At 36.0% G+C, this 27,649-nt stretch overlaps 4 protein-coding genes across 9 annotated transcripts; 2 read left to right on the top strand and 2 right to left on the bottom strand.

Moving 5' to 3' along the window:
- The first annotated feature begins 574 nt into the window (after window positions 1-574).
- Window positions 575-2,421, top strand: LOC114761714 (transcription factor RAX3-like). The gene is made up of 3 exons (XM_028951142.1): window positions 575-967; window positions 1,170-1,299; window positions 1,434-2,421. Exons 1-3 carry the CDS (start codon window positions 832-834, stop codon window positions 2,176-2,178), a joined length of 1,011 nt encoding a protein of 336 aa, XP_028806975.1. The 5' UTR covers window positions 575-831; the 3' UTR covers window positions 2,179-2,421.
- A 4,735-nt stretch (window positions 2,422-7,156) lies between these two features.
- LOC114761713 (CSC1-like protein RXW8) lies at window positions 7,157-16,778 on the bottom strand. The gene is made up of 13 exons (XM_028951141.1): window positions 16,439-16,778; window positions 16,048-16,129; window positions 15,081-15,597; window positions 14,150-14,296; window positions 13,398-13,461; window positions 13,053-13,262; window positions 12,115-12,297; window positions 11,373-11,671; window positions 10,309-10,585; window positions 8,968-9,246; window positions 8,050-8,283; window positions 7,763-7,940; window positions 7,157-7,678 (listed from the first exon to the last, which is right to left on the bottom strand). Exons 3-13 carry the CDS (start codon window positions 15,356-15,358, stop codon window positions 7,656-7,658), a joined length of 2,172 nt encoding a protein of 723 aa, XP_028806974.1. The 5' UTR covers window positions 15,359-15,597; window positions 16,048-16,129; window positions 16,439-16,778; the 3' UTR covers window positions 7,157-7,655.
- A 2,924-nt stretch (window positions 16,779-19,702) lies between these two features.
- Window positions 19,703-22,872, bottom strand: LOC114761710 (probable pectin methylesterase CGR2). 5 transcript variants are annotated; one of them, XM_028951135.1, is made up of 7 exons: window positions 22,713-22,872; window positions 22,232-22,551; window positions 22,066-22,105; window positions 21,755-21,796; window positions 20,889-21,263; window positions 20,301-20,356; window positions 19,703-20,058 (listed from the first exon to the last, which is right to left on the bottom strand). In XM_028951135.1, the coding sequence occupies exons 2-7, from the start codon at window positions 22,343-22,345 to the stop codon at window positions 19,906-19,908; spliced, it is 780 nt and encodes a 259-aa protein (XP_028806968.1). In that variant the 5' UTR covers window positions 22,346-22,551; window positions 22,713-22,872; the 3' UTR covers window positions 19,703-19,905. The 5 variants fall into 5 exon arrangements, with proteins under 5 accessions (XP_028806968.1, XP_028806970.1, XP_028806967.1 ...); XM_028951137.1 differs by having other exon boundaries at window positions 22,232-22,424; XM_028951134.1 differs by having other exon boundaries at window positions 22,232-22,402.
- Window positions 22,873-23,100: 228 nt separating this feature from the next.
- LOC114761712 (dnaJ homolog subfamily C member 7 homolog) lies at window positions 23,101-27,273 on the top strand. Of its 2 annotated transcripts, none has more exons than XM_028951139.1 (7): window positions 23,101-23,428; window positions 24,035-24,160; window positions 24,433-24,671; window positions 25,735-25,771; window positions 26,231-26,288; window positions 26,408-26,542; window positions 27,085-27,273. In XM_028951139.1, exons 1-6 carry the CDS (start codon window positions 23,285-23,287, stop codon window positions 26,482-26,484), a joined length of 681 nt encoding a protein of 226 aa, XP_028806972.1. In that variant the 5' UTR covers window positions 23,101-23,284; the 3' UTR covers window positions 26,485-26,542; window positions 27,085-27,273. The 2 variants fall into 2 exon arrangements, with proteins under 2 accessions (XP_028806972.1, XP_028806973.1); XM_028951140.1 differs by having other exon boundaries at window positions 27,082-27,273.
- Window positions 27,274-27,649: the final 376 nt, after the last annotated feature.

Here is a 27,649-nt window from a genome sequence, read left to right as displayed (position 1 = left end):
CGAAAAATAGTGAAACTTTATTTTACTAGGGCAGTTGCAAGACAAGTAAAACGCACTACATAGTAGGCAAGTCTTAGGAAAATGCAAAAGCCTGTCTCAAAGTTCTAGTCACTTGTTGATCAGTAGATTTATTTGCATATACGAATTTCAAAACCGAAAGTTGTCTTAAGAAGGAACTATACATAATTCAAGTCCGCACAATTATTAAAAAGCTGATGATGACCAAGGCATCGAATTTATATACACTAAAAGGAACTTGCATAATTGAGTTGAAATGATCTTCAATTATTTATAAGAGAAAAAGAAGTAATGAAAGAAGGGCTAGAAGAGTAATTGTAAGTTGCAATGAAGGGTGGTCCATGTATATAGATTGACCTTAATTATAGAGAGGGATGAAGGCGAGCCTTATTATAAAGAAGCAGTGTATAGTACGGGGGAACCTGAAAAAGGTGGAAGAAAATTAAAGTAAATAAAGCAGCCCACGTAGTTCCAAATACAAGGTGATTCCGGTCAGACAAAGACAAGAAGAACAAACCTTATTCTCCTATTCTGGCAATACTCAAATTCTGGAATTTTCTATCCAAAAATACTCTTATTTTTCGCCACTCCCTTGCATAAAATATTTATATCTCTATACAGTGTGATGGATGTTCTTGGAATCATGTTTATCCCCTCCTACTTTTTTATATTATAGTCATTCTCTCTCTTATAATTCTGAATTCGAGGGCCGTAAAAGAGAGAGGTACTGATTAAAGCCATTACCTTGTATCCTTAATCAAGCAAGCTGTATCTGTAACTGATCGGAGAAACACACATCGAAGAAGAGAGAACATGGGGAGGGCTCCTTGCTGTGATAAAGCAAACGTGAAGAAAGGACCTTGGTCCCCAGAAGAAGATGCCAAACTCAAGTCCTACATCGAACAGCATGGAACTGGTGGAAACTGGATCGCTTTGCCTCAGAAGATCGGTACGGTACTATATGTTATTTACATATAACCCTTATTTTTTCAGCTATTTCGTCTTATTTTCCTTTTTGTCTTCATGATTTGCTATACACTAACGCTGCGCAAATTAGGAATTTACTCCAAAAATGAAAAAGTATATGAGTAGCGGGAACTTTTCTTTTTTCCTTATAAATTTATGAGGGTTTCAGTATAAACATGAATCAGGGCTAAAGAGATGTGGGAAGAGTTGTCGACTGAGGTGGCTAAACTATCTTCGACCAAATATCAAGCATGGGGGTTTCTCGGAAGAAGAAGACAACATTATTTGCAGCCTTTACGTTAGTATTGGAAGCAGGTATACATATGATTATTGATTATACAGTCGTTTTGGTGCAACCATTTAGGTTGATCAGATTTGTGTCCTGGAATAAAGTGAAGGGTTTAATCATCAATTTGATAGTTGTATTTGTACATGGTGAAATTGAGCAGGTGGTCGGTGATAGCAGCACAATTGCCGGGAAGAACGGACAACGACATAAAGAACTACTGGAACACAAAGCTGAAGAAGAAGCTTCTGGGTAATAAGCACCGTAAAGATCAACAATCACGTAGTAAGAGCAAGCTGGAAGCTAATAGAATCACCTCTCCCAATTCCTTATTAGTTCCTGAAAATTCTACAAATACTATTTTTCCACAACCATATTGGCCACTCATGCCCGTGATAACTCCCTTGCAATATTCAAATCAAGACCCATGTTTCAACGATCAAGATTCCATCAAAAAATTGCTTATGAAACTGGGAGGAAGATTTTCCGATGAGGATGATCACGATTATCACCCTACCCTCGATGCTTTGAATATTAATCCCAATCTATTCCCAGATGGTACTCCCTGCGCACAACCAGTCTGCGAAGAACAATCAGATATGGCTTCTTCTTCCTCTTGCATGATAAATAACGGTACGATAGTTAACAACAATCAGATGGAATTGGCCCAAGAGACCGGAGGACTTGATGAGATAGTATGCAGTAATAGTACTTATGCTTATCCACAAAGATTAGAGGGACTCGAATTGTTGTTTGGGGATGACATGATGGTCAATGACAAGATAGCCCCACCTGCGGATACCAACTCTCTCATTTATCAATCTTTTGTTTCTTCCAATTACCAGGACATGCCACAGCACACCCCACAACAATGTGCTTTCCCAGAGTTAAGGTTTAACCGGCCATAGTTATTTTTTCATAACGGTACTGCAAGAAGAATTTAAACCTTGTCTTTTTCATTCCGTGGATAATACAATCTGCGGTATATATGTGTATGTATGCATAGGTAGAGATCGGTTTGCCCACTCTATTCTCAATTGTTCCATCAGCACTACTCACACTCGAGGTTTGTTAATTTATTTCTTGATGATGAGACGTATTTGGACTGCTATATATTAATGATATAATATTCTTCCTGTGCCTCACTATAAATTTTGTAGCCAACATGCACGCCCTATAGCTACCTAATTCCTGAGTACTACCCCAGGTTAGTTCATCTCGATCTTCTAATTAATTCTGAGAAATAAAGGATTCGTTTTTTTTTTTCCTGATCCACTGACTGCTGGGTCAAGATCAGCATTTCTGAGGCATATCTTCTAGGCTAGAGTCAACTGCGCGTGAGTTCTCTTAGCAAAAGAATATACACAACACATGGCAGCGATCCCTATTATGAAAGAATTAATCTATCCCCCCTCCCCTCAGTATTCTCGAGTCAATTAAATAGAGTAGTCTCTCGTTATAACGAACGAGGGCATAGGGATGAAGCATGCGCATTGCATAGGCTAGGTTTTAAACTGTTGCATATTTCCACTTAAACATGCAAGGCTATGTACATGTGAATTAGCTAACTGATCAGAAGAGGTACAGAATGATTATTTTATAATGATTATAGTGTTCGGCCTTCTTTTTAAATATTTGTAGCATTAAGCTAGACCCTGGAATTGAAGTTCAACATCATTTTCCAAATAATTTGACCCTGAATGTGTTACACACACACACACATGTGAGATTTACTGCTACTCCTACACACACACACAACCCCTTCGAACTATATTGTGCAATCTTAATAACTGACACTCAGATACTAGCAAGCTAGCTGGACCTTAAATATGCATATACGAGCATCTCTTTTTTATTATATATTTTAACTGATCATTACAAACGAAAAGGTATAATTCTTTTATATCTTAGAGCTGTATAATTGTTTTTTTCGAAAGAAGACCAAATGTGATTATATTAAAAAACTTAAGATCGAATTCGAACACTACTTAGACATTTCACCTTGAACCACCTTTCGTTAAAAAGCTGGAAAGTGTCAGGAGTTTAATCAATACATATGATGACTGCGTGTATTAATGAAAATATATAACAAGTTTACCCTTTTTATGATCATGATGTAGTCATACATATAATTTCTACTAGAGCCATGATAATAGAAGTATATATGAAAATGTGTGAAGGTTTAATAAGTGTATATGTTTTGTAGTGGTTCAATATACTATATCTACTTTTTGCCTTGAGGAATTGATTTAATTGATATACTCTACATGTGTGGGATTTGTACATTACTGTTGGATAAGCTAAACTGTAAAAAATTAGACAAAACTCTCCTAAATTTTGAGTTATGTATACAAATAGCCTTAAAAATATTTATTTTGACAAGGAGTTTTGTAAATAGCTTTCTTACCGTTAATTAATTTATTAATAAAGTATTAATTATATGTCAATGATCATAGGTCTTCTTAATTTCCGTGGCCCTTGAACTTTGAGTCATGTGCAAAATTTTTTATAAAACTAAATAAATTATAGGGCATCATTTGTGTAAAATTAAAAGTTAAGTGGGATTCATTGTTAAATTCTCAAGATTAAAGAAATTATTTAAATAAACTGTGTGTACTGTATAGCGATACGTTTAGAGAGACATAAAAAAACGGAGAATTAATTTTATCTTTGAACAAAGAATTATTTATCTCTGATGAATAACGAAAAACTAATGTTTTGATACAATATTAGGTTAGAAAGCGCAGTTAGAAGGGTGCCAAACCCAACCAGGACAGGAAATAACACAGATCCCAGTATAATATATATATATTGGCTTCACATAACCCAATATATTTAGATGCTAAGCTTATGTTTGGATGGAGGGAAAGTGGGAAGAAAATAGCGAGAGGAAATACTGGACAAGAAAACTTTCAAAAATAATAATAAAATTTACTATTTCTTTAGAGTTTTTTCTCGTAACTATCTTTCCTCCCTAATCTTTTCTCCATCCAAACAAATATAGAAAGAAAGGTTGAGCTTAAGATCAATACGCTAGATGCAAGGGAACAACCACCATTTTCAGATCACTTTTGAAACTTTGATAGTAGATCTCAAAACAAATTAAATTAAAGCAACGAAGAAAATGTTCCCCAGGCCTCATTTTATGAGACAGAATTAATTAGTTTAATAAACAACTACTTTTTATTTTAATTAGTTTCAGATTCTGAAAATTAAAAATATCTATATTAAATTTCAGTTTTTTATTAAATGCTTTGTTTTCTCTTACTTGCAACCTTAATAGTGATACATCCTTCAAATGGATAATCTGTTATATTTCCATAGTTGAATTTTTGAAGAGACGTGGTTTTTCAGCTAAGGTCAAATATAGTTGGTGAATCTTAACGACAAAGTTGATTATATCCCATCTCCACCCAATATTTCAAGCCATTTAATATGTTTAAATATTTCATTAAGAAATTGATCTATCCAATCGTCTTCAATGCTACCAATTTTACGACACTTATTTTAGTCGGCATACAGAACGCAAGGAATTGGGATCCAATGCGAAATACCTTTGCATATATATTCACAATACTATTATTTTTCTTATCATAACTTGTTCGATCTGTTTACTCGGTGTAAAGTTTTGTGGAAGGAAAATAACATAGATCAATTAATTAACGAAAATATAAGTCAAAACCCCCTTCAAATGTGAACCAAATATCTGAGCTTGAAAGGATAATTAGCTAAGTTGTATACACGTGTCATCAACTCCCCACAAAAACTAGATACTCCTTTGGTCCTATTTATAGAGAAGAGAGAAAATGGTTTTTTTTTATCCTATTTATAGGTCACTTCATTAAATTTTTACCATAAATGTACCATATTGTCTTTCATTTATTATAGTGCAGATAGTTTTTTTTAAAAAAGAATATATATTAAATAGGGGTAAAGTTGAAAAGTATTGTTATATTTTAATGAAAAGTTAATGCACTTTAAGATTTTTCTTGATATGTGTAAAACATGTCGGAAGCGCCTTATAAATAAAACCAAAAGATTATCTAGACTCTTGTGCAGGGCTGATCTCATTGATCTGGCCATACGTTTCTTGGTTATATGATAGCAAAGGCTTAACTCTACATTATTATCACACCCACGCAACCATAACCTCCCTACACGTTTCTGACACGTTGGTCACGAGTACGAAGGTTCGGTTAATGATCTTATTATATTAAGCTCAATGCCATTAATTCTAACTTAGTTGATTACAGTTGTTACCATATTATTAAGTTTAGATGAACTTTTTGTTGACTATATTGATTTTCTGGCACGCTAGCCATGATCATGACTCGTTAAAATAAGCTGACATATTTTGAAAGTAGATAAACGATTTTCTCAGCAATTTCAACCTAGCTGGTTAGGCACCATCGATCATCAGCTCTTTCACAATAGTCTCTCTTGTTTTAATCTCAAGATGTATCTTTCGAGTTCATCGGTTTGTTTTGCACCCCAGAGAGCGAAGCTGCCGGAGTATTTAATTGGCCGTGAACTCGCCTCGTTGCGCGCCTGGGAGAAATATATGCTCAGTCAGGGAAATAAATTGCGCACATTTATTTAAAGGTGAGTCAGTAAATGAGAAGGGAATATCCCAAACCCAGAAAGAACTCGACAGAAGGATCCTTGAACAAAAGACCAAGGATGATTCAAAACTTGAGTTGTGAGGGTGAAAACATTATATGTATTGTGTCAACTTTATGAGGATAATAATAAGAACCAAAACGACATCCGTGATTGGAGCCTGTGGCCCTATAGCTGGCCCGGACAACAGCCAAACGACAACTGATAGCACAACCTCCTTAATTTTATATATTATTAAGGAAATCCGCATCTTTAGGCACTGGGAAATGATAATGACACCAACATGATAGAAATTTTTCAGCGTCAGAACCTGTCAATCGTGTTTCCGTTGCCATCTGCATATTTCTTATTTGTTTCGGAATAACTGCGATACATTCTTAATATTGTAAATTATTCCTTTTTAACGAGCAAGATATATAACCGACAAATTAAGGTGGCACGCGTATCTTCAAATTAATTTATTATCCTACACTTATGTTATCTGACATTCCTCATTAAATAGCTGGGTTGATGTATCTGTGTCCTATCTTAGAAATTAGAATTCTGGTGAAAAAATGGCAGGGGCATGGATGGAATGGAACATAATTTCTTTGAAGTTCATTTTGTACTAGAGAAAGAAGAAAGGAAAGCATTTTTTTTTTTTTTGGCCTTTTATCTAGTTGATGTGGAAGCATTGAATGCCTGATATGCAAATTGATATCGACATAAAACATTCATCTGTGCTATGTTTCGGTCTTTCCTTTGCTGCCCTCTTCATTAGCATAAAGTTCTAATTTTGCTTTCTTTTTTGGGGGAATAAAGGCCACACGAGCGCACGGTGTTCTATAAGCACGAACTAATATTACACATTACAAGTAACGTCCCAGCTAAATAATCTGGATATTTATATGCAATATAAAATTTGAAAAAAAAAACATTATAAGTCGTAAGCTACTAAAGCTTATAAAAAAAAGTTATAGCATTCGTTTCAAACTCAATACAAAGACAGTCCAATTAAATAAATTCGGTTCACTGGAGGAGCAGCTCATCCTGCAAGCTTGGACAGCCGATTCAACAATGACTGACTGTTATTTTTGATTGAGTAAACATATTGCAGAAGCATGGACATGGTGACTATGCATGTAGTATTTGAATTCAAGAAGAAGAAACGACCAAGATCTCAGTGAAAGAGCAGATGCACGAATATACATACGTTTTCTTTTATTTAATTTTATATCGTATTTATTATTATTTTTCAAACTAACTTACCGAATTTGCATAAGAGTATTTTAGAGAGATTACATCATATTTGTTAAAATTAAATAATTCGATTCGTACAAATAAAATTCTCACACCCACACGATATAACTAAAAAAATGGTTGACCAAGAATGAAGAATGAAAAAACGAAGAGCCACGACGGTATAACTTGAATTTGTTGCCTGTGTTGAGCTTAAGGCCCTTCATTTACCTGACATAACATGGAGCAGCCTCCCTCTATACTATAGTGAATAATATTTACAGTGAAGGAATTTTTACATTCTGAAATCTACAAACCTAAGAGGCAAAATCTAATTCACGCTTTTTTTCCTTTCACTAGTGTGCAAGCTCATTTAGATGGTATTTACCATGACCGATGGAAGGCTGAGTACTGATGACTTGATGCCCCCGCCTTAGCGGGCCATATCCCAGCAACTCCCGGCATGTAAAAGCGGAAAACCAAAAAACAAAATACTTCATTGATTCCCGTAATTACTGAAATTGCTCTGGCTGGAACTGGCCATAATTCATCGTTTTGGCTGTGGATTGCCTGGAATATGAAAAAAATTTAGTCCGTATGTTGGAGATAAGAGGGTGAACACCTGATCATTGGATGTGGATAAAAAAAAAAAACCTGTCTCCGAGATTTCTGAGACCCGATTTGACCCCTCCAAGTCCTGGCTAGGGGCATTACTGGAAAAATCAGGGTCAGTCGTCGGCGGAGCAAACTGGCAGTATGCTGCGTGCAACTGATCATAAATTTCTTCCATCTTTCCATCATGCTCATCTCTCCTATCCATGTCAATAAGAATCTAGAAACAAACAGCGTATCAATCTCAAAATGGGCGAAAGAGAGACAAGAAGGAAAGGGTCAGGGGGGTAGATACATAAAAGAGAAAAAAGAGGGGGGGGGGTTTCAACCTGCGCTGAATTGTTCTTAAATATTGGGAGAAATCGCTGCCTACAATACTCGTGAAATAGAATAGTAAGAATCAGCAGTGGAATAGTAAATCCAGATGCAACCGGTGAGCGTTTCATGCCAAACACCCCAAGAGCAACTATTTGAGTGAAGATCAATGCAAACACCGTTGTGTTATGAGCAATGGGCCAAAACTCTCCGCCACTATCGTATTTTGTAACATACACATTGACAAGCTGCAAAAACAAAAATAAACGAAACATCAAACATCACTGATTACAGCCCACTTAGTGTCCTGGTATATGCATTTCTCCCCATTGAATTCTTTCTGATATCAATGAACTATTGAGGCCCAATTGCATAGAATATAACTGTAGATATAGCCAAGATCCCAAGCTATACAAAAAGAAAAACAAGGTTCTACTCACATAGAGCCTTACAAAAATCAAATCATGTTTTCAATCCAGGGTTTCTAGTTTCTGGAGTTCCCAAGTGGACATTAGCCAAAATAACCAGTAGCTGTAAGTACTATTCTGCGATATAGCCATATAGATTCTGTAAACAATTGTAGACTCAGTCTGCTCTTTTCGGTTAAAAGGGAGAGAAAATACGTGCGCCATACACCAAATTAATTTTCAGTTCTTGTCTTCCTTTTCCAATTTTGTATAATCTCATAATTAATAAATTTTCAGGCAAAAAAAAGTTGCAAGCGCTATGCAGCCAGCACATCAGCCAGAAAATATGTCCTGACAGTCACCTCAGAGAATATGGATGTTGTGCATGTCTAAGTCCATACAAGACATAATGATTATACACTTCTCTTTTAGCCAGTACATGATTATGCATTATAAGAACAGATATAAACTCGAAGAACTCCATAAAGGATCAATAAGAAGACAAAACCTGAAAGAAATACTAACCTGGTTTTTGTAAACAAGGTAACCAAGGAAGAAGTAAACCAGTAAGAAGGGTGCTATTAGGGGTGCTAGAATAGAACAGGTGAACCCGAGGAATGCAAACAGCAAAATCCTTGGAGTTTCAGTATGGTATGGAAAAGATGGGGGGGCCATGAGCGAATCATCCTTACATCTGAGTATATATCTCTGGAACGAAATCCAGAAGAGAGGAAAAATTTGGATAAGTTCAGTTGCCAAACTTGCCCAACCAGATGATAAAACATAGGTTATGAAGAAGGTAGCCTGGATAAAACCAACAAAAAAAGAACACTGTAAGGTGAATCAGTACATTTTTTTAAGGTTTATATTTTCAAATAAGATGTATATATACATTTTTTTTAACTCCACTTAAAATTCTGAATACAAACAGAAATGAGGCACACGAGTACGCTCCAGATAAAAGAGCATTTTATTTATTTATTATTTTTAACGCTAAACAGGTGGGTACGTGATGGGATCACTTTTGCTGCAAAAGCCTATAAGATGAAATTTCGGAGGATGCAAGAAAAGGGAAACCCACCTTCTGATGGTCAGGGCATTGACCTTCCACCACTATGTGATGGAATACAGGAGGATAATTGGAATCTACCCTAGAATATGAAAATTTAGCATTAATTTTCTTATTATCTTTATTAGGATTTTTATTAGAATTTAGGTTATCTTTTAACTATATAATTTCAGTTGGGTTTAGGTTTATTAAATTATTTCCTATTTATTAGAGATTCTTATTTTTATATATATATATATATTTTTTTTTTTTCGCTTGAAGGTTAAGTTAGGTTTAGGTTGCTCAGTGCTCTACAAATAGAGCTAGGATCAGTCTCATTTGAGGCCTTCATGATGTATGACATTGGGTATTTTGAAATTGTCCACTATTCAATGTTGCCTAGTTTCTACCTCCTTTCTTGCTATCTCCCTCCTCTCTCTTCCCTCTCCTACCTTTCCCCTTCCCTGTCCCACATCATCACGCTTGGTCTTCTCCGGCTGACCCTAGGAATTAGGCATGTGTTCACAAATCAGTTCCCGAACGTTAAAAGCTTTGTCTCACCTATTAATTGTTTCCTAGAGTAGCATTTCCTTGTCTCTACAAATACCCTTGCATTTTGATTCTTCAATAAAACAAGATATTCACATATTTCGTCAAAAGCATATTAAACGGTGCTGCTCAATTCTTCATACTCTAGCGCATAAATCATCTCTATTATAAATCAAAAGGATACTATAAATCGTGTATTAACATGTATAAATCCATGTAACAATGCCATTTTTAACAGATATGGTCATCTAGGAATCTTGACATATCACCTGTGCTGGCACTTCTTTAGCAAGTTGCTCAGGTAGGTTCGTTATCCTGTTAAAGATTGAGAGTTGGCTGATAACAGAGCCAGTGAAAACATTAACAAAAAACACGTTCCAAATCAAGAAGAACAAAACTTTGTAACATGCACTCTTCTTCCTTCTGCTACGGGAAATGGATCCCTCGATTGCTGAGAATTGCATCATCGTTGGAGGAACAGTATACAGAAACAAAATCAAAATCACACTTGGTAGGTATCCAGTTACTATCTGGCTCACATATTTCCTGCATAAAAATACAGGGTCAATTTGCGATTAGCCAGCATTCCACATTCCAATTAACAGTTATAATCATTGAAGTTTAGCATAATTCCTTAGCAAGACAATGTACTTTTCTTAGTTAAATTTGCAACATCTAAAATTATTAAATGTCAAATTTATAAACAAAAAATAGACGCAGATTAGAATATTAACAGCTTTAAAACTGTGTATACTGACACCACCAATGCGAACTATGGCATACATGGTGACATTGACAATTGTGAGATTCAAACCTACTCACTTGCAGTCATAAGCTTGCAACCTAGTCGAGTCTCGTTGCAGGATACAAACTTGCAATTGCAAGCTTCACATAGTAATTTGCAGATTATTCAAGTGCATTAGGACTTGCTTGGTGCGAAAGGGAAATCGGAGAAGGAGAGGGAATGGAAAAGCTCTCTCCTAGAAATATGGGAAGTTTTCTTTCTTACAGAGCTACTTTACCATCTACCAAATATACTTTTTTTTAAAAAAAAAAAAAAACAACTTTTCCTCACCTTCTCCCCTTTCTTCAAACAATTTTTCTATGCACCGAACACAGCATTAAAGTAATCTCACTGTGAAGGCAGACATGCTGGCTTGCAAAGAGAGAGCAAGAAATTTCTTGCCTTCTAATGCACCTTGGTTGTTAAGTATTGCTTTATTAACTTTAAGCCTCACATGAACAGCATTTCTATATCTTTCTATTCCTACAAAAATGAGCTATATTACGAGCCACAAAATTCCACAACATTTTCCCCGATGGATTATCTTACTTTTTAAGTATCCCTTTAAGAAAAGGGAGCGATTCCTGAAGATGATCCAGTTGAGTCATGCCTTGCACGAATGTGACGGGAATAAGGAACACAAGCATGAAGACAACAGAAGCCACGAGTATTGCTATCTTACGGATCCAGAGTTGCCCATAAGGTATGCAAAGGTTTGACCAGTAAATATCATGTGGCTCGGGAGCTTGGTCAGTCACCCACAACATTGGATTTGATGTTTGAAGAATTCGTGAAGCCACAAGAGCAGCATACCGAGTTTTAAAGAACACAAAAGCAGCTGCACACTCCTGTAATTGAGACCCCAGCTTAGATCACAAAATAGTGGATGTACAAAATTCTTAGCATCACACATAGCGGGTTTTTCCACACACACATATCTATTTTTGATGACTGCATAAATGAATATTTAATTATCAGACTCTGTGAATAAGAAAATCTTTATTCAAAAAACTAGAAGCAACGGGATTTCATAAATTACGGAATAACTACCCAACATCCCCTTCTTTAAACTTACAGCCATCACTCTTTTTCATAATTAAAGTTATATAATTATAAATTATATATTATTAAATAGCTACTTTAGTTTCCTACACTTAAAATTTATTTTTCTTTTAACCAATATTGTACTATCTCTGGGGTATTTTATTGCGAAGACAGCAGAAAATCTCAAACACCAAAAAAAAAAAAGAAAAGTTGGATATAGATAAACTAATCCAGCCAGAAAATGCACCTTTTTTCTTTCATCCAAATTCACGTCATTATAGGCTGTTCTCCCATGTATGCTGCTTATCTCATTAGAAATCATCTTGAAGGAATTTCTAGGCCCTCCACAGAAGCATTGAGTAAGATGTGGCTTACAGCTCTGATCAAATGAATTACCCTTTATTGATTTATACATCAGCTCCGCATCATCCTGGAGTTTTTTTTTTTTTTTTGTGTTGGGAGAGGGATTAGAAAAATAAGCATAAATAGCAGTTATGGTACCAAGAATAATTCGAGAAAATCCAATACTTGACACAGACTGAGAGATAAATCAAGCCACATAACATCCAATATCTCTATAATCACAGTTACAAAGGGTTGCTCTTGATAGAGTTAAAACACGTCAAATTGTTGCAGAGTCCACATAATATACTACATTTTCCAGATTCATTAAATGGATTATGACCAATGTATAGTATGAAAATCCAGAAATAACATCAATAAAAGCCAAAAATACAACCATCATGTAGACTTCTTATCTAGCATACTGGCATGTGACCCTCGCACCAGAAAGCTATGTATAAAAAATTTATGGATTTCTATAACATGAAAAAGCTCTGACCATATAAAGAGGATGCAGAGGATCTGCAAGTTTCTTTCAAAAAAGAAGTGATACGAGAAAATCTCATACCGAACAGCCTTATAAAGCACAAAAACGAAGCATGCCTCAGAACACTAGAAAGCATAATTACTCGTTTCCATAAAGAGTCCTCATGCTAGTTCGATCCAACTTGAACCAAATGACAGCCATAAACAATATACTGAATAAGCACACAGCAGCAGTTATGACCACAGTCAAGATACTGAAACAAAAGTTGGAAACAAAAGCACGATGCTGAAAATCACATCACCTAATTAAACTATGTTACTCATAAAAAGGAATTAAAACAAGGTTATGAAGTATACCTTCAGTTTCTCCACAGTACCAGACTTATATATCATTTGGTGCGACAAATATGTTGATTCGTGATAATTCGAGAAAAATTTTCTCACAGTTTCATAGTACGAGACTTCTGGAGACCATGGAATTCCTCGCACAACAATTGCAAAGTGACTTGGATTTGGAGGTGACCCAATAATATGCACTAGCCTCAAATTAGTAATGGCCTTAAATTCCTGACATAATATGCCAGTTGATCAATCATATTACAAAAAAAAAAAGGACAAAAAAAACTGTTAAGGTCATTCTTTTAGGCAAAAAAAAAAAAAAAGATGGAAAAGGTAATATTGCAGGTAGGTTCAATTGCTTACAAAATAACTAAGAGCGCAAGCAGCGATAGTTATGATATATAATGCCAGACAATGAGCCCAGAGCCTGATATCAAACAAAAGAAGAACATCAACACATGAGAAACAATTCTGTATGTGTTATCCTGAATTAAGACATTTATTTTTAACACATGAGCACTGAAACAAAAAGTTCGGACATCTATGTCATGTGTCCACTATTGTAACTTCCCAACCGCCCTGCACTATAGAAGATCTGTATAACTTTTAGGATTAATGGATGCTTTTACTCTATTGTAACTCTCTTCTGGTATAAATAGATCAACAGCACTTAGCTTTAGTTTGAAGGAATGAATTTATCTTCATATCAGGGAGATTGGTTCTCTCCTTACAGACTAATGGTAGAACGAATTGTTTCAAGGTTTTCATTCCATTCTTTCTCTAGGCAATTTCCTTCCCTGGTTCTTCTTAATTGTTATGTTATTCAGTTCCACATCACATCATTCCAGCACCCTCCATGTTCATCAGGAATCTGCACCACTAAAAGTAACCTTGGCAGGAGGAAGTAAAACTAATAATAAGTAAAGGAAGGAAAATGGACAAGGAGGGGAAGATCCCCATGTAGCTTCAAAATAATTATTTTCTCTTTCATTTTGAAACATCAAGGGACCTCATTTGTTTATCTCATTCTACTCTAAACTTCTCTAAGGTATTCCCTATTCATGCTAAATTAACATAATTAGCATGTCAATTGAGAGAGAAAAGATAGTGAATACCATCTCGAGCCTTCTTTAACATTCTCAATGGAAAATACTTCCAGTGGCTCAAAAGAAAGATCCTCATGCTCTCTGTCCTGACCATAGTAATTTACTGGTAGCACTAGACAAGTGCAGATGATAGCCGCAACAGAAAATACTCGAAGACTGAAGAAGAAAATAATAGCAATGACAGTAAGTACTGCTGTGAAGTGTAAAATGAACAGTGAGAACTCTTTATACAATCCACTTACTGTGACCTATATGGATGAACAACTGTTTTCTAGTAAGATGAGAATGGTGCTTAAAGTAAAATCATAAATCAGATGCAAAAATAAGACAAAGTTGGCCACATTTACCATAATTCAAAACATTCGCTGGAAGAACCAGATGAAAAATCAAGCATAACAACATGAAAAAGTTCTTTGAGCTAAATTGAGGACTTGCCATAACATTTTCTTAGGTTTTTCTCAGAACTTGCATTAAAACAAGACTTATGCACCATTATCTCTATTCCTGGAAAGTTTCAACATTTAGATTCCTTTTAGCTCAGGCACAAACGAGATTTTTCATGAGAAGTTGTTTAAAACTAAATACATTGTAGGGTAACATAGTTAACGGATCAGGAAAACTAACGAAGATATCATTTGATGCATAACTAAAGTCACATGTTATTAACATATAACTCTCGTACCACTATTTTCATGGCACCAACCAAATGCACTAAGAAAGTGGACTGAAAAACACAGGAAATATTTCATAAAAGTGAGCACACATTAACACTATCTTCTATGATCCAGATATCTTCACTAGAGTGGCGCCTGTGGACATTCTTGCAATTTTCAGAAATTCTTAGTTGATACAAGTGAAATACCACAAGACCAGTAAATCTTTCAGGTCAGATGCCAAAAAGCAAAATTACTAACATTACGTTTTGAAAGGATTAAACAACCTGAATACAACTATCCTGACAAAAACGACAGCATCCAAGCCACCAACAGCCAATAATTCATCTTCAGTTGTATGCCATGCTTTCAATATCCAGCTAGGGGAAGGAACGAATCTTTCCAAGCAGAGATCAGTGCGTCTTGACCGTTTAGAGGCCAGCCTCCGTCCAAAGTATACATTAACATTGCCAGGCTGTTTTCTTAATATCGAATAAAGTGAAAGAAGCACTGCACAGACGCCAATATTTATCCCAGCAGAGGTAAAAAGAGCAACGAGTTTCATCTTTCTCCACTATATTGGCAACCTTGACACATCTCTTTACCCAGGAAGAATGACATATGACATCCAAACAATGGTCATCACCTGAAGTGTATATATACAGCTCAACCGACGTCCCCAAAATGGCTTTCTTCAGAGAAATTCAAGGCACACAACACGAAAAATTTATGTTATCCGTAATAGGGGTAAATCAGACTTCCAGACTATACGCTGTGTGATCCTAACCTTGAATCAGCAAGCACCTGTGCAAATAAACAAAAGGTTTAATAGTTATGGTCACAGAGACTGATGTAAGACCAGAGACACGTGCTCCATCGAATAACTTGCAAAACGTAATTTCCAACTATTAGATGAAGAGTTTATCGTATTGATCATACACATCAAACCAAATATAAAATGGTTATTGAGCAGTCACCAATATAATATGTGAAATTTTATGAGCATTATCCATATAATATGAATGAATGAATATGAAATTGCTAATCTAATAGATGATTACATTGAGATTAAAAGTGTATTAAATGAAAGTAAACGTCTACTGATCCTGAAAACGCACGTCCAGTGATAACATAGGTTTGTTGTGAAAATGAGGTAAACAATCTTAAACAGTGCTCGGATTGTTTATAATAAATATGAGTATTAAAGGTTTGTCCACATAAAGAAGGTACGTGCTGGGAAGTTTTAACACTGACCATTCAAACAACAGCTGAAGGACAAGCTTTTTTCCTCTCACCCAACATATGTTTGCGTAGCTAGAGCAATAGACACACAAATCTGCGTACAGATAACAAAAAACAGTGAAGCCTTAAAAAAATGGTGTGCGACAATAACTTGCTTTGGAATTCTAAGGGATACCATAAATAAAACAGCTAATTAATAGAACAAGTACAACATAATAGAAAATCTCGATAAACGACAACGCGAATGTAAGCGCAACAAACCAAATCCAGACAGTATCACGTGAAAAAAATGACAAGTCGGAAAAAGAAAATTGCGGGATTGTCAAATGAACAATGATGTTTAACGTGACAAAAAAGAAAGAAAGGAAGGAACAGGAAGAAGAAAAGGAAATTGCAGCAGCACCTGGGCACGAAAGAATAATCTGCCGGTGTAGAGTAAATATCCAGACGACCCAAACTCGGTAGAGATCAATAAGCAAAAGCAGCCTTGTATAAATAGGAAAATGTGGAAGAAGGAGAAGGGGTCAGAGTAGGCTCAAAACTTGTACGCCATTGCCGCGCGTTGCTTAAGCTTGATAGGCACGCGTGAGATTGATTAGAAGGCAGCGAACAGAATTGAAATCCTGTGCGAATGTGTGTGGGTTTTCCTCTATAAACTGCGCCGAGAATACACGGAATCGCAGCAATTAAGTAGTGGTGCAATGCAATATCCTCTTGCACCGGCACCGGCACCGCCAACCCGCAATCAGTTAAAAGCGGGAAAGAGATATTATTTCCCTGAGAGGCCCCATTTTTTTTATTCCGTCGTCACATCATTACAGTTGAAAGGAATGGGAAGAAATAGCGGGAGCCATATAATTATTGGAAATTAATAATTTATGAACCCGCATTAATTATGGATGGAATATATGAGGGGGGAAAAAATTGGCGTCCACGTGGCGGACAGCGAAGGAAGACGAAATTCACGGCGCAGAAAGGAACCGCCCAAAAACGGGCAATAATATGGTACGAGTATGAAGCTTTACTGATACGCAGCATCACCGCGATGAAGAAAACGAATTCTTACCAGAATAATACTAAAAAAATTTCTTCATCGCCTAGATTTAAAATTTTAATTAATTAGTTAAAAAATTATTTTATTTTATATTCTCCGAGTAGGGGTGAACTGAAGAGAGCCTAAACTGTTCCGTGGACAATATTGCCAAGTCATTTCATGATTTGCTTCTGCTGGCACTCCCAAATATCGCGGACTTCCATTTTCTGCTGGCACTCCATCGTTCATGTGCAAGTTGGACCTCATATCGCTAAATTTAATACTCTTTCTGTTGTTAATATAAGGCTTATTTAATTAATTTAATTAGATTAAAGAAGTTAGATAAGTTAATTAATTATAAAAAATATAATATGTTTTTCCTAAAACATCATAATTATCTTTCTTGATATCTTTCCTTTCTCTTCTATTTGATTATAGTTGGCGGAGTATCTACAGGGATAATTTAAGAAAAATTGATAAATATAAGAAATATGTTTTATATTTAGAATCAAAATCAATTCAACAATCAGGTCTTATATTAAAGATAGGAGGAGTAGTTTTTAATTTAACCAAAATTGCCAAAGTGCAAGCGACCTAACTCTGAGATACATCGGAGGCAGAGTGATAATTACTAATAAACTGCAGTTTAAACATAATGGAAACTCATTCCACAACACTCGAAGAAGGTAGTGATCGAAGACGAATGAGAGGGCCTGTGGAGATTGGAGAGGAAGGGCGATGAAAATGAAGAAGGCATACTAATTTTACAAGGGCATTTCGGTTAGAGAATTTTCATTTTCACGATTAAAATTGCAGTAACATGAGAAGGGGGCATTGAATAATCTCCCAAAAAATGACACGGGTATTGAATAATCTCCCAAAAAATGACACTTAAGTGATATCAGAATTGATAAGGGAGTCTTACCAAACATGACATGAGTTTTTCTAACTGCTGTCAAACCTTAAAGCTTCGTTTCTGATTGCTTCATCTTGTGTTCAATCTGTTGAGACCACATGGAGGAATATGAGCATTAAGAAAAAGAAGGCTACAACTTGCATCTAGCATTTTTTACTGTTCAGACCACTGTTTCTTATGTCGGCCAAAACAAAGAGACCAGCGTTTCTTATGATTTTCCCTTCCGTTCTCTCTTTCTCCCTATAGCTATTTTTACGTCCCGGAAAGAGTTCGGGACGCAAGGGGATCTTGCTACAATAGAAAACGAATTGCTCCGAGAAAAAAGACTGATTTTACATGGATAGGTTCTGGCTCTTGGCATTTTGCGTCCATATTGATTTTGACATCACTGGAAGAAAAACAAGAATTGTCATCTTCTTGCAAAAAGATTCAAAATATCAGTTGTTTTGAAAGTAAGGGGATGCATAGTAGAATTCCAATTACAATTCGTGAAAAATTATTAAGATTCCCACAACATTGTAATGCTTTATACTAACTTTTTATTTTACCGATCCCCTGTTAAATGTTGGCCGAAGAAAACTTTCTCAGGAAAAATAATTATTATTGTCGTCCTTTACCTCCTCCTACATCATATTATTACTACCTCCGTCTTTAATATAGAATATCGTTTGACTTTTATTTTAATCCTAAATATAAGACCTCCAATCCATTTTGTTTCTAATATTTGTGTATTTTTTTCCAAGATAGTCCTTCTAACAATGATAGTTATAACCAATACATTTGATTAGCAAGGATATTTTAAGAAAGACAACACCTATTTATGACAAATAACTAACTTAACTTCTTTTCTTAATTTCCTCAAATTAATCAACTGACTCTTATAATTAGGACCGGCAGTAATATTTGAATCGTCAAATACAACCTGGTGAATTTTAAATATGATATAAAGTTTCAAAGACTAAATACCGCTTATATGTTTTGTAATTTGCAGATAACATTATGTTGCTATAAATTTTAGGGTTAAAATGTATCTGGCAGCCCATAGTATTTTTTTATCAGCATCCAAAATACTTTTTAGTATATTCAGTATTCTGAAATATTTTTTTTAAGTACGTCTAGCACCATGAAATATTTTTGTGCATCCAGCACTTCAAAGTATTTTTTTTGAGGTGTTATATACACTATAAAATATTTTGAGGTGCTAGATGTACCTGAAAAAAACATTTCAAAATATTAGATGCGTCTAAAAAAATATTTCAAGATGTTAGATGTACCTTAACCCTGAATTTTATATTACCTCACAATAATATTTACTCAGACGCAAAATACTCCTCCGGTCCTTATTATAAGACCCAATTTGACTTTTTATTTGGTCCTAATTATAAGACCCAATCCATTTTGTCTCTTATATTTATGCATTTTTTTCAAGATAATCCTTCTAATAATAATAGTTTAGCCAATATACTTAATTAGCAAGGATATTTTAGGAATGACAACACTTATTTATTATAAATAATCAACTTAACTTACTTCCTTAATCTCCTCAAATAAGTCAATTGGGTCTTATAATTAGGACCGGAGGAGTATAACGGATGAAGCGAAAATCTGTATGCCTTGAAAGGATTCATAAATCGCGTAAATTTACATAAATCATTGTTTTTTGGGTCCAAAAATTTACATAAATCACTCATGCAATTTATGGCTTTACCTGAAAGAAATTTAAGGAAGAGAGGAAAAACTTCGTTTTATTATAATTTAATATGAAGCAAAATTGAAATTACAAAGAATATAAAAATCTATTACAATCCAACAAAAAATGAGGCACCGTGATGCTCAAAAGAATCAAATTACCTCCATCGTAGAAAGTGAAGCTAAGCAGCTATTAGGAGCTACAACGATCCTAAGGAAAACATCGCAGGGGTCAATTGAGAGGCTTCAGGTGGAATATTTGACATCTGGGAACAAACGAACTCGTAGCAGCAGCTTGCTCAAACTTCTTAGAAGCAGCCTCATTCTCCTCCAAATTAGTCTGTTGGAAAAACCGAGACCACCAGGTCGAACTTCTTCTCTTAGCCTGAACAAAGCCAAGTCCCGTTAGTTTGTTCACTAGTTCACTTCTTAATAGAGAGAGAGAGAGAGGATATGGGGGAAATTCATCTACATCCCCCGTCTCTGCAATTTCATCACTCTCTTTCGCTTATTATTTTTCCCCCAAAAAAAGGGAAGGACTATCTATTAATCTAAGAAATTGCAATAAAGCATTCAATCACACAAACGTGAACAAACAGTTCTATATCTTTATGAAGCCCCACTCACCGCTCTGCCGAATTTGGAAACATCTGCAACCTTAGCCTTCTGATTACCTGGAAGTCCTACAATTACAAGTATCATGTAGTATCCGTCAAAAGATGGAAAGAAAGTTTGGTCTCTATCAAAATCAAATTGGGTCCTGAACATCCGCACAGAATAAGTCGCATTATCTATGACTTAAAACATATTACGGCTCTATATTTTTTATATTTTATATTGATATTTATGTTATTCTTCTACCAGTTCAAACAGCCGCAGCCAAACTTCTAGTTCCATATCAAATTCACCGCCAAAGATAGGAATGAATACCTAAAGCCAGATAAAAGGTATCAGGTGTTATGTTTACACATACTACAATGGATGCAAATATGATTTAATATTCTAAAGAACGAAATTCCCACAGCTTGTGAAGCACCGGATGTCTTAGAAAGCATTTCCTACTTTTCGTTCACTCATTTCGGTTGTAATAGACCACATCAATTGAGTTGAAGCGAAGTTTAGATTAGAGGTGTCTCCTTTAGGGAAGAAAAGAAAAGAAAACTAGCGAACAAAGCAATGAACTCCAGTTCAGACATTTTCATATAATGCTCTTACCAGTAAATATCACTATGCCGTCGGACGAAACCCTTGTCAGATCTGGTAGGGTTTTGTTGAGGTATCTTGGAGATAAGTAATCTAGGGTATCCGAAACAATTACAAGAGAAAAAGACTTTGGCCTGTATGGAAGAGGAAACTTGATATCAGCCACACGCACAAAGCCTCTGCGGATCAGTGCTTTGCAGTTACTGTCAGCATCCTCTATATCGTAGGGTTCAATTCCCCAGGCTTCAGTTTCCTCCTCCCTTAGCAATTTAGAGACCACGTAACAAGTGTCGGGACCAACATGCAAAACTTTATGCATTCCATCACCATATGCTTTCTGCAAGATGGGAATTGTTCGTTGGACCTCTGATGTGCACAAATAATCACCTGCATAGAGGAGGTCCATACAATTACAATATATCCAGTAGGCACATGCCTAATTGGTCAAGTTCTCAGTGTTATTCAAACTTCAAAGGAGCAAAAATTTGACCATAGAGAACATGGCCAAAGAAGTCATGACTTTTCTGTGCTGAACTAAGACATTGAAATCTGTAAGCCACTTCAAACACTGACCTACATTAGACGATTACCAACAACCTTCTTAAAACCCAATGACATTGATCACATCATCACATCGATACGTGGATGGTGCAACTAATTTTAAACGAGAAATTTAAGTAGACAAGGTAACTCAATAATCTGAAAACCTAGGTACAAAACCAAAAGGGCAAACATATATAACAGACTGAATCTCTTAGATTCAGTCATGCTCAAGAAAATTGCATAGTATTGAAATTCCCAAACAAGAGAGCACCTTAATCTTTATAGTTAGTAGGCCAAAATCATAAAAAACATAAGAGCGAGAAAATTTAGATTACCTTCAACCCTGCTGGCAGATTCTAATTGGCTGCCAAATCCACCTATTCACAAATGATAGGGCAGTAATTAGAAAATTTGGTTTAATGACGGCACTACAGATGCATATAAAATTCTGAGGCAAGTCTTGTGATTAACTACTAAAGTAAATTACGATATGCGACTTAACATCATCCATGAACCCGTTCAGGGACAAAGGTGAAAGCCACAAAATTCCAACTGATATGAAATGGATCACCGTAAAAGACATAAGTTCATCCTAAAAACAAAAGGAAAACTGTTTAATGAATTGGAGTAACAAGAGGAGGCATACCTGAACTTCTGTAATGATAGGCAATGAGAAGCAAGCCCCCCTAAAAAGTTGAGGAACTAAAAGTAATTAAAATCTCCCCCAAGAGGCCATATCAAATAAAGCGACACAGAGAGCTCCATGAAATATCTATAACGTGAATAAAATCAATTCCTGAATTTGCTCTTACCACGAGTATAAGCCCAACAGACAAAATGGGCGAGGACCGCGATTTCGAAGTGGAAAACAATCCACCACCGCTGTCCCCAAATCGTCGAGATGGTAATACCGGTCTCCTCGACATAATTTCCACTTCAATTGCTTATGACAACAAAGATGCTATGCAGTTATCTGCAAGATACTGGGCGGAAAAACAAATCAAACTATTGCAATATCATTAAAAGAATTCTAGGATGAGATCAGGAAGGCGGCAGCATTAGCTTCATCGTAGGCAATATAGCAAACAGATATTTGTAATTTACGCGGATCAGGCTCACAATGCCATTAAAGCTGCACACAAGAAACCAAATTGAATGTGCGACAGCTATATAAAGATGGCAAAAATGTATCGTTTATTACCCACTATGGGAAGCAAATAATTATGTAGAATTTCACCTATTCTAGACACGGATCCATAAATGCTATCCAGCTAAGAACGAGATGGGAATTACCAGTGAGTATTGCTAAAGGGACTGCATTATGACAGGCTATCAAGGGCTAGATCTGAATTTCCCGTTTCCTCAGAAACTTTTTGACGAAAGACAGAAACACAGGGATAGGTTCGCGGAAATGTCTCCTGTTACTATATGCTTTGCCAACTAAAACATGGAATGAGACAACTGGGATGCAAATTGTGATTATGGAGGAAAGACTTCCTACTCCTTAGGATCTCAAGTGTCGGTTAGAAAATCCAACGGTGTTCAACCGCTGATTTGAGGAAGGTATGGGCTCTCTCTCATTCAGGCCAAGCCCATTTAGGTTGGCCCAAGATGGTCCCAGCCCAAACTAAATGCGAGTCACCGCCTTTTCGTCTCCGAATTCCGATGGCCGGAGGGAAGAAAGAGTTCTGATTTTCACGGGGCCACGGAGAGTAAAAAGAAGTTTGTAATCTAGAAATCTAGAAATTGGTTAAAAGATCATAAAAATCAAAGCGAGATAAGGAATTGTAATATAAAAGCGTGGCTTGTGTTTTGGATTGCGGAATTGAAGAAAGCAATACCAGCGTTAGGTTAAGAAGGGGATAATGAAGGATGACGCTGATGATCGAAAACGGGATAATCCATGGCCCTCGTCAAACTCGCCCTATCAGGGGGAGCCCGAGCATGATGCGAAGCTTTGGGGTATTTTTCTCTTCGGCTTGATAGGTGCCACTGCCACAACCTTCGCCGTGAGTTCTTCGCTTTTCTTTTCTTGAATCAGCTCTGTAGTGTTCAGTTAAACCAAGCCCTATTAGTGGCGATGTTCCTAGGTGGTTTGGTATTCGTAGCTACTAGCTATTCTTGATTGAATTGCCTTTCTATCGGCGGGGGTATAATTTCGTAGTCTAAATTTGTCTAAACGGCAAAACAGAAGACTTAAATTTTTATCCTTTTTGTGAGAATTATTCGAAACAAGTGCACCTCTTAAGGCCCCGGTTGGCTATGAAAACTCGCAGTTCATCGCATGCTATTATAACTTATTGCGGGTAATGGATTGTTCTCTTGCGGAGCGTTTAAATTAGGCGTTGTTATTTAATGCTTGAAGTAATTCGGCAGGTCAGTCAGCTGCGGAGGACTGTTGATTGGTTCTATGCACAGGTAGACATAATATTTTAGCAAAATGCTTGTCCGATTGTATTTGATTACATAGATATTAACTTCTTGCCATTGTCTATCCGAGTGAATGGGAATAAGTAGCTAATGAAGAGCTCAATATCGCTGAAGCTTCATATATTTGCATTAACCATACATGATTCGTCATTGAAACTGATCGTGCATTCCGTTGAACTTTGTAGATGTCCAGATCGCAATCACCATGGAAAGGAGGGGCGGGCTCCTTTCGATCTTCTTTTCAGGAAGAAGCATGGAAAAGGTACAATAAGCGGCTCCAAGAAGAGTATGAAGAGGAAATGGCGAGAGTGGTGAGTTTGGTCCCTCTAGTTGTATGCTTTCAATTATTCTATGAACTTGGCGTTGTATAGTTTGAGTTTGAAATAGAAACTCTTCTGTGATGTTTTGAAAGGGTGAACCAAATTTCTTTTTCCAAGTAATGAATTTGACTGTAAAATTTATTATTTGACTCTAGCTGCTGAGAAACGCAACGTTCAGCTGGTCAAGAAATTTGGTTGGTTGGTTATCCTTGATGTTTTAGCTTAAACCTTGGTATTTCTCCTTCTCCTTCTGCTCTTTGCAGGAACGTATAAGGCGTATGCAAAGTGTGTTTAACAGGGAAAGGAATAAGTACAAAAGAAGCTATGAGAACTGGAGCCAAAATGATCACAACGGTGGATATCGTCAACATTTCCAAAGAGATGATTGGTATTGGAAGACTGACGCATCCTATAGAGATTGGAGGACCAATTATCGAGAAGCTCCAAGGGAAACTGGAAGCTATTCATTATCGCATCACTACTCAGTTTTGGGTCTTGACAGGTACTTTTATGAATATAGTTTAGATCCTAGTTGCCCATGTTGTGAATTTCTATTGCATTATATTGCGGCAATGATATCAGACTCCTCCCTGAGACAACAGTTGTCGTCAGATATCCTGATTGGAGTTGACACCCAAAAAAAAAAAAAAATATCATGTGAGAAATAGAAACTTCTGTGACTTTGTTATGGACTTTACTGAACAGTATGATACATCTCCTTTGAAAGTAGAACTCTGCAAATAGACCACATTTTTGTGCTTTTGTTATTCCTCATTAGAGATGCTCCAGTGGAGGCAGCATATGTCTAAACCCAGTTTATACATTGGAATTGATGCATTTTCTTAATGATTTATTCATCTCGATATTTTGATCAAGATGTTTTGCCTTCTCTCACTCCTTAATTTCAATCTTAAAGTACTCGAAGCATGTTGGCGTCAGGATAAATTACAAGTCTAATTATTGTATTGACCCCCGAAGTCCAGAACATAATTGGCTAATAACTAAAATGCTATGTTCAAACGACACACTTGTTTGGGATGGAAGGTTGTTAATATTGTATAGTGGCAATGGCAAAAGTTGAAAACTCTGTTCTCAATCTTCACCTTCTGAGTAGTAGCTATGAACTTGCTTGAGGTGTGATTCAGCGGGATAGACTATGTCACCGTATAGGTATTTACTTGTATAACCATAGAAAGTAAAATCCACGTCTTGGAAAACAAATGAAAGTTGTGGAGTCAAAGGACTTTGTCCAATAACTACAAATCCATATAGTCAGGGAAGAATGCTCTGATTCTTCTGGAGCAAACAAATATCAAATCTCATTGAAAGCAGTGCTTCTCCCAGGCGATTGGAGTTTTTTTCAATTAAAAAAGCCACAAACCAGTATGTGATGTGGGTAGGTTAATTGTGGTAAGACTATTAGTGATTTGCGGAGTTTTGACTTCGAGCTGGAGTTATATAAACACTTGAACTGCTATTCATATAGATAAGAATTTAGTGTGTTTGTGCAGCATTCATTAGCATTATTATTAACTCCTTGCTTGCCATGTTTTGTTGGACAACAGGTTTAGAACAACACCATATACAGATGCAGAGATTAAGGTAATATTTCTTCCCTTGCATGTCACAGCTAGTGTTACAACACCTACAACAATTTCCATTGCATTCTTCTGGATAAATAGGAAGTTTCATTGTGATACTGTACTATATTATGCAATTTTCTGAAGTATATATATAGCTGGTACTCAAGCTTTATTAAATATTAATTTGAGCATCATTCTTGAGCTATTGGTTTTAACATCATCGCATCTGCGCCCAAGGCAAGTGATAATCGAGCAGCTGCCCTGGACGTTGTCACCTCCATATATTTTTTTGGTTCAAACATGGTATTTTTGAGACATGAACCCTGATGTGATATTAACGATAGTGGTTCTCCTTCAGATATCATTTATTCATCCTGATAAAAAGTTTTTTTATACATATTTTTTGCTCATCTTGGGAATGGCATGGCTGTATTACCTGAGTTAGCGTAATCAATAGGGTTTGCTTTCATCTTTGCAGACAGCATTTAGGACCAAGGCAAAGGAGTATCATCCTGATCAGAACCAGGATAATAGAGGTAAATCTTGATTGGCCATTTTTAGTGAATTTTTTTTTTTTTGGTGAATCATTTTTGGTGATATTTTGTGACCCGCTTTCATTTCTTTGTTACTCATCTGGAGACCTGTGAGTTTGCAGAGGCTGCAGAGGCAAAATTCAAAGAGGTGGTGAATTCTTATGAAACCATAAAGAAGGAAAGAGAGAACCAGATGTAGCAATTGCCCAATCCTTCCCCAGCTTCTGCCTCAGAATTTTGGAACCTATTTGGAGAAGGTATTCCGGAATATAAACAGTTCATGGCTTTGTAAAATTATTGACGACCTTAATTTTGATTCGGCTGCATTCAGAATTGTATGAGAATGATATACAGAATGTTCTGCTATGAGGTTGCTCTCTAGTGATGAGTCAGATTATGCATGTAAAAGAGAAATGCATAATTAACAATGCACCCCTGACATTCAAGGCCACTCATATGTGGTCTCATTTTGATTTCAAGGGGGGCATACAATGAACGATTTGGTCGGCATAGCTTAGGCCATCTTTTTTTAACCAGTTTATGCATTATTCATTTATAATGCCTTGATTCATTGGATGTACAATGTTTTCTGGTAAGGTGTTTCGTTCTGAATAAGAACTGCTTAGTTTTTACTGTATCTATTTTAATATTTAATTAGCGAAAAAGAAATACATATAAATAGTATTGTCCTGAAAACTAAATGCGATGTCAAGTGTTATCTTATATAAACAATATCAGTAATTCAAATACTTTTAATACTTCAGTAGGAAGAAGATCCGATAATGAATCATTGCAGCAGCGGCAGGAGGAGGACCAGAGGGGTTGGGATGATGGGAGGCCATGCCATCTAAGCGGCAACCTCGCTACATACTGAAAGACCCTTGCTCTGTTGGGTTTGGCAACGGGACAGCTGAGTTGGGCCTCGGAGAAAATTATATATTTTACTCAAAGCAAAAAATAATAATAGTAAAAATATTTTTAAATAATTATTTTGAAAGATTGGGGTTGCTATAAAATTTTATGAGGCATTATGAAGTTTTAAGAAAAAATTTATTAGATTTTAATGAAGATAATGTTTTTGTAACATTCTTAGAATTTAATAATAATGTTTGAATTTTTTCCATAAAATTTTGTATGATTTTTTTCCATAATGGTACGATATAACAGCAATCGTACAGAAAGCTAATTTTCGCGATCGAACATACAAATTGAATTCATGATTATGCTTCCATCCAATTGTTGAAGAGACATAGGTATTGATGCCTGTGGAAAGTGTGTGTAGAGAGTCTTGGTACTATGTACCAGTTGCGTGCTGAACGCGCATCAGTGTTTAATAATCTTGTGATGGAAATGTCGATATCTAT

The sequence above is a fragment of the Neltuma alba genome, unplaced genomic scaffold (genome assembly GCF_004799145.2).
Source record: "Neltuma alba isolate B1F8T4 unplaced genomic scaffold, ASM479914v2 tig00011130_pilon, whole genome shotgun sequence".
Lineage (NCBI taxonomy): Eukaryota > Viridiplantae > Streptophyta > Magnoliopsida > Fabales > Fabaceae > Neltuma > Neltuma alba.
This window is presented reverse-complemented; position numbering and strand designations above follow the sequence as displayed.